The sequence below is a fragment of the Monoraphidium neglectum genome, assembly GCF_000611645.1.
Source record: "Monoraphidium neglectum strain SAG 48.87 unplaced genomic scaffold scaffold00682, whole genome shotgun sequence".
In the NCBI taxonomy this organism is placed as follows: Eukaryota; Viridiplantae; Chlorophyta; class Chlorophyceae; order Sphaeropleales; family Selenastraceae; genus Monoraphidium; species Monoraphidium neglectum.
In genome coordinates this window covers 9,496-15,536 of record NW_014012946.1, presented here as the reverse complement: position 1 = coordinate 15,536, position 6,041 = coordinate 9,496, and the positions used below count along the sequence as shown (strand labels likewise).

The 6,041-nt window shown below is 64.2% G+C and overlaps 1 protein-coding gene across 1 annotated transcript; it reads left to right on the top strand.

The window, feature by feature from the left end:
- Positions 1-300: 300 nt before the first annotated feature.
- MNEG_4791 (RuvB-like protein 2) lies at positions 301-5,587 on the top strand (the record flags this gene model as incomplete). The annotated part of the gene is made up of 12 exons (XM_014046734.1): positions 301-459; positions 766-879; positions 1,172-1,258; positions 1,511-1,621; positions 2,117-2,240; positions 2,552-2,718; positions 3,177-3,224; positions 3,627-3,754; positions 4,125-4,208; positions 4,465-4,560; positions 4,887-4,977; positions 5,408-5,587. The coding sequence occupies 12 exons, from the start codon at positions 301-303 to the stop codon at positions 5,585-5,587; spliced, it is 1,389 nt and encodes a 462-aa protein (XP_013902188.1).
- Positions 5,588-6,041: the final 454 nt, after the last annotated feature.

Here is a 6,041-nt window from a genome sequence, read left to right as displayed (position 1 = left end):
CCGGGTGATACGCTCACGGCTCAAACTTACGGGGCATGCATCTGATCCACACATCACGAAACAAACGATCACATTTTCACTCACTGTACTCACAGATCAGATCAGCCGCGCTAAACTCAGTCAAGGCGCGCGACCTTTACAGCCCGCACGACACAGGAGACGATCGCACAAAGCAGGAGATTTAGCAACAGCTGGTTACGCTCCCGGGACTGACGCTATTCCGAGGCCCAGGACGGCGCGGGCAGCCTCCACAGCGCGAGCTAGTCAGCCCGCGTCCCCAAGGGGGAGCAGGCCTCAGGCATGGCGGGGCCCGATGTAAAGGTCAACGCAGAGATCCGTGACCTGACCCGGATCGAGCGCATCGGCGCGCACTCGCACATCCGCGGCCTGGGTCTCGACGATGCACTTGAGGCGCGCGCCGTGTCGCAGGGCATGGTCGGCCAGACCAAAGCCCGCAAGGTGAGCAGCACTTTGGCCAGTTGCTGCCTGTCGCCATGCGGCGTTGTGCGCAGGAGCGAAATTTTCTGGCACGCGGGCTAGTGATCAAAACAGATGCGCAGCTGTGGGCGGCCGTTCGCTGCGGCGCTGCATCGATATTCTCTGCAGCCTGCTGCAGGCCGTGCGCTTCGCTGGCATGACAGCCTCCATGACACACTACTGCTCGGGCTTGCAGCGCCGGGCCCCACCAGCTTCCGCGCATGCGCTTCCCCGGACTGCCCGCGAGCACGCCGCCCCGTGTATGCTGCATCCGCGCTCCACCCACAGGCCGCAGGCGTTATCTTGAAGATGATCCAGGACGGCAAAATCGCGGGCCGCGGCGTGCTGCTGGCGGGGCAGCCGGGGACCGGGAAGACCGCCATCGCCATGGGCATGGCCAAGGTACGGCGGCGCAGCCGGCCCCGCATGCTGCGCGGGACGCGCGCTGCCAGGCATGCGGCTGCCACCATGCCCACATGCGGCTGCGGCCGCGCCACGTCTTGTGTCTGTAGCGGCAGGGGGATCTGATCAGGGGCATGCCTGAAAGCATGCACGGGACGCCGCAGTCGGAGCGCTGCAGCTGGGTCCCAGGTGGTGCTGGCTCAGCCACGGGCGGCCGCTGTAGACCGATGAAAGCGCATGTTTGCCTGCCGCCACCAGACGCGGCGGGGTTTGCGTGTGTGCGGATTCACAGGCGCTGGGGGAGGAGACACCTTTCGCTATGATGGCAGCCAGCGAGATCTTCAGCCTGGAGATGTCGAAAACAGAGGCGCTCACGCAGGTGCGGGCGCGGGGGTCGAAACCGCAGATGCTCTGTGCGCTTTTGGTGGGGGACCTTTGCAACAGTGCTCGCGCGCGCGCCGCCTGGCCATGTCACGCACGTTTAATGGCGCCTACGCAAGCTTGCGCACGTACATGGCTCTGTATACGGTAACGTGGGTTTGTGTGCGTGCACGCGCGCGCGCGCACACACACACACACACACACACACACACACACACACACACACACACACACACACACACACCCTCAGGCGTTCCGCAAGGCGATCGGCGTGCGCATCAAGGAGGAGACTGAGATCATTGAGGGCGAGGTGGTGGAGGTGGAGGTCGACCGGCCAGAGGGCGGCAGCGTGTCCAAGACGGTGGGCAACCCCTTCAGCTTGCCTGACTGTGCAGTGGGTGTGGTGGCGCTGCAGTTGCAGGGCAGCTGCGTGTGTGGAGCAGCGGCGCCGGGAAGCGCTGGCGTTGGGGTGGAGGGCAGCTGGTGGGGAGAGGGCGTCGGGGAAGAGGGTGGCGGAGCTGGGTGGGGCTCAGGGGAGCGGTGGGGGAGAGGGTGGCGGAGCTGGGTGGGGCTCAGGGGAGCGGTAGGGGCCTTGCATTACCAGTGGGTGTTGACCACATAGTGGTTGTAGTTAACAAGCATCGCAGCCACACAGCACGGCGTGGGGGGAGGCTGAAAGGCAGTGGGTATTGGGCCTGGGGCGCAGGCCCTTGACGTTGCTTGAGACCACAGTCAAAAGGGGGAGCTGTTGCAGAGATGCCTGGGGCTGACCAGGGCGCCCAAGCCTTGTAAATGGGGAACCAATGCCTTTGTCTGACACGGCAAAGCGTCACCACTCACGTTTAAACTTGCGCAGGGCAAGCTGACGCTGAAGACCACCGAGATGGAGACGATCTATGATCTGGGGCAGAAGATGATTGAGGCCCTGGCGCGCGAGAAGGTGCAGGCCGGTGACGTCATCGCCATTGACAAGGCCAGCGGTGGGTGGCCGTGGTGCGCGCGCGCGCGTACGAGCGCGACTGTGTGAGTACGTGCATGTGTGCGTGCGTGCGTGCGTGAGTCTGCGCGCGGCGCGCGCGAGCAGGACAGATACATGTCCTTTGTGCATGTGCACTGCTTGACCCCGCGGGCCCCACCATGCCTGCGGTCGACGGCGCACCGCTGAGCCTCCAAGCCGTCATTAGCCTTGACCCCTTGAAACCTCCGCTTGCCCGGGGACCGCCGGGATGTTGCTCTTCCCGCCCTGCACGCATCCCAGCACACTCAAACCCTGTTCCGACAACCCCTGCAGGCAAGATCACCAAGCTGGGGCGCTCCTTTGCCCGGTCTCGGGACTACGACGCCATGGGCCCCTCCACCAAGTTCGTGCAGTGCCCCGAGGGGGAGCTTCAAAAGCGCAAGGAGGTGGTGCACGTGGTGACGCTGCACGAGATCGACGTCATCAACAGCCGCACGCAGGTAAGGATGACGCGGACGGATGCGCGTGCGGGGGGCGCGCTTGTGGCGTGCTTGTTTGTGTGTGGATGTCCGCGTGTGCGTGCATACGTGTGTGTGTGTGTGTGTGTGTGTGTGTGTGTGTGCGAGTTGACCACGTTGACAGCTGCCATCCTTGGTCCTTGGTCCTCACAACCCCCAGCATGGCCCTGAACATGCCCTCGTTTTGTTGCGGAGCCGAGCAAGGGCACGGGCAGGGGAGGTCAGGGAAGGGGGGCGGGGGGGTGCAACGGAACGAGGGGCAGAGGGGGCAAGCGCCGCAAAACCAGCAGCACTAGTGAAGATATTCCAAGAGGCTGCTCTGTGGCCTAAATTGAAGCCCTACGCGTGCTGGCGACGCGCATTCCTGCGGCCCCTGCTGCTGGCTTCGCACCACTCAAACCCGGCCCTGTCCCCCCGCCGCCGCCGCTCCCGCACCGCAGGGGTTCTTGGCGCTGTTCAGCGGCGACACGGGGGAGATCCGGCCAGAGGTGGGGGCGCCCACGATGCACCACGCTGCGCAAGCCTGAGGAATGCTGTCCGGCGCCACGCCGCACATGGCCGAGGCACCCAGTCCTGCGCCGCACTGCCCCGCGCTGTCCCGCGCCAAGCTGCGCTGCAGAGCTGGCGCAGGGATTGGCTGAGTGAACGCGCCCTGCGGCCGGTCATGCACTTTTCATGCCCAAACATCCCAACTTGGATCCATGTCGTTTTGCCCCTCCCCCCACCCGCACACACACGCACCTGCCCCCACATTCGTACGCGCACACATGCACACACGCATACACACGCGCACACACAAACACACACACATGCCCACGCACTCACACAGATGCCCACGCACTCACACAAACACACTCAAACGCACATCTCGCTCTTCTTGGCCCCCCCAGGTCCGAGAGCAGATCGACGCCAAGGTGGCGGAGTGGCGGGAGGAGGGCAAGGCCGAGATCGTGCCGGGGGTCATCTTCATCGACGAGGTGCACATGCTGGACATTGAGTGCTTCTCGTTCCTCAACAGGTCCGGGCCGCCAGCGCAAGTTTGCTGCATGGGGCGCCCCGACTGCGCCTTGGGGTTCTGGGCGGCGCCGCGGATGCGGCCTGCTGCGGGCGCGCGCCGCACCGATCGACAGGGGAGCAACCATTTTGAGGCGGGGATGGGGAAGGGCGCTGGCGTGTTGCCTCAACCAATAAATCCTGTAATCTTGGTGCTCTCTAAGCTGAGCCGGCAGGCAATCACCTACTAATTGCACATGCGCGCGGGGGCACGTGCGCGCGGGGGCACGTGCGCGCATGCACAGATATGCACACTCATTACATACACATTACACACATAACACACATACACACACACACGCCAACACACGCACACGCACTCACCCTTCCCCTAGGGCGCTGGAGAACGACATGGCACCGGTGCTGGTGGTCGCCACCAACCGCGGCATCACTAAAATCAGGGGCACCAACTACCGCAGGTACGGCGCAGCCCCCTGCCCACACCACCCCCAGCGTCCTCCACCACCGGCCTCGCTGATCGCCGGCCGCCCTGCTCGCTGGCCGTCGCGTGCCTGCTCGGTTTCCGCCACCCCCGCCCGTTTCCTTTGCCACCATTGTAGCTTTCTCGACTGCTGGCTGTCAAATGCCAGCCCTTGCCCCGCATGCAACCCAGCCGCCTCCCCCACTTCCAGCATACACACCGCCGCCCCCTGCTGATCCCCCCTGCCTTCACAGCCCCCACGGCATCCCTATTGACCTGCTGGACCGCCTGCTCATCATTTCCACCGACCCCTACTCTGAGCGGGAGATGCGGCTCATCCTGGACATCCGGTGAGGGGCACCCTCTCGCCCCGCCCCACGCCCCTGTTGCCCCGCCATCTCGGCCCCCTTCTCCCCTTTCCCCCTTGCTCTGCCGCCTCCGCGCCGCAATCGCTTCGTCCTCCCACGCCCGCTCCAAATCAAATCAACGCCCCCCTTCTTGCAGCGGCTGTCCGGATGTTAGTGTCGTAGCGGGACTGTGCCCAGCACGCTTCCCTTCTCCTCCTGCCACCCACCCTGCATGACACCACATGACCTCACACGCGTCACCTCTACCCACCTGGCTCCACGGCGATCGGCAAACCCCTCCACCCCCCCCACCGCCCTCCCTCCCCAAGGTGTGAGGAGGAGGATGTGGAGATGACTGATGACGCGCGGGAGCTGCTCACAAAAATCGCCCACGAGACCAGCCTGCGCTACGCCATACAGGTCCGCACCCCTTGAAGTTCCACCTCCCCCCTCACTCCCTGCCCAAGAGCCCCCGCTTTGCTCGTGTCCCAGTTGATGCCGCAAGTTGGCGGACCGGCCTCTCCGCTGCCCTCCTTGGCCGCCTCTGTGCACACCAAACGCCGCTCCTGCTTTAAATCCTCTCCCTCCACCCACAAGGGTGCACACGCACACGCATGCACGCACGCGCGCACGCACGCGCACACACACACCCAGACCCACAATACACACCCACACACACACACACACATACACATACATGTGCACACACACACACACACACACACACACACACACACACACACACACACACACACACACAAAACTCACATGCACACATGCACACATGCACTCAAACACACATACATGCTCACGCACGCTCACACCCACTCGCACGCCCCCGTCCCCCCAGCTGATCACCGCGGCCAGCATGGTGTGCCTGCGCCGCAAGGGTGCGGAGGTCGACATCGACGACATCAGCCGCGTGTACAGCCTGTTCGTGGACGTCAAGCGCAGCACACAGTACCTCATAGAGTACCAGGAGCAGTTCATGTTCAACGAGGGTGTGCGGGCAGATCTGGGGGCGGACTAGGGGTGATCTGGGGGCGAGCTTGGTGTGCTGGAGGCTGCGTGCTCTTGTTAGAGTGATTGCTTGCAGGAGGGGCGGGCGCCGCAAACCCCTGGTGGCATTGTGGTGCGACTGTTCGGGACGGGGGGGTCGCTCGGTGGTGATTGAGGAGGACGCACACTGGGAGCTGATGTTGCCTCTGGGAGGCCGGCAGGGCCGCTCGTGTGCTTTGATGTGTGCTCGCCATCCTGGCTGAAACGCGCTCCTGCTGTTCCGGCGCGTTGCAGTTCCTGGAGAGGACGAGGTCGCAGAGGGCATGGAGGTGTCCACATAACAAGCCCAGCAGCAGCTGCACTCAGCGATACTCACGGGCAATGGGGACGGCTGCCGCGAGCGTGGCGGCAGTGCCGGTGTTTGGAGCACGTCGTCGTGTGCGGCAGGGGCGACCGCCTGTAACCGTGCCCACCTTGTGAGGCGC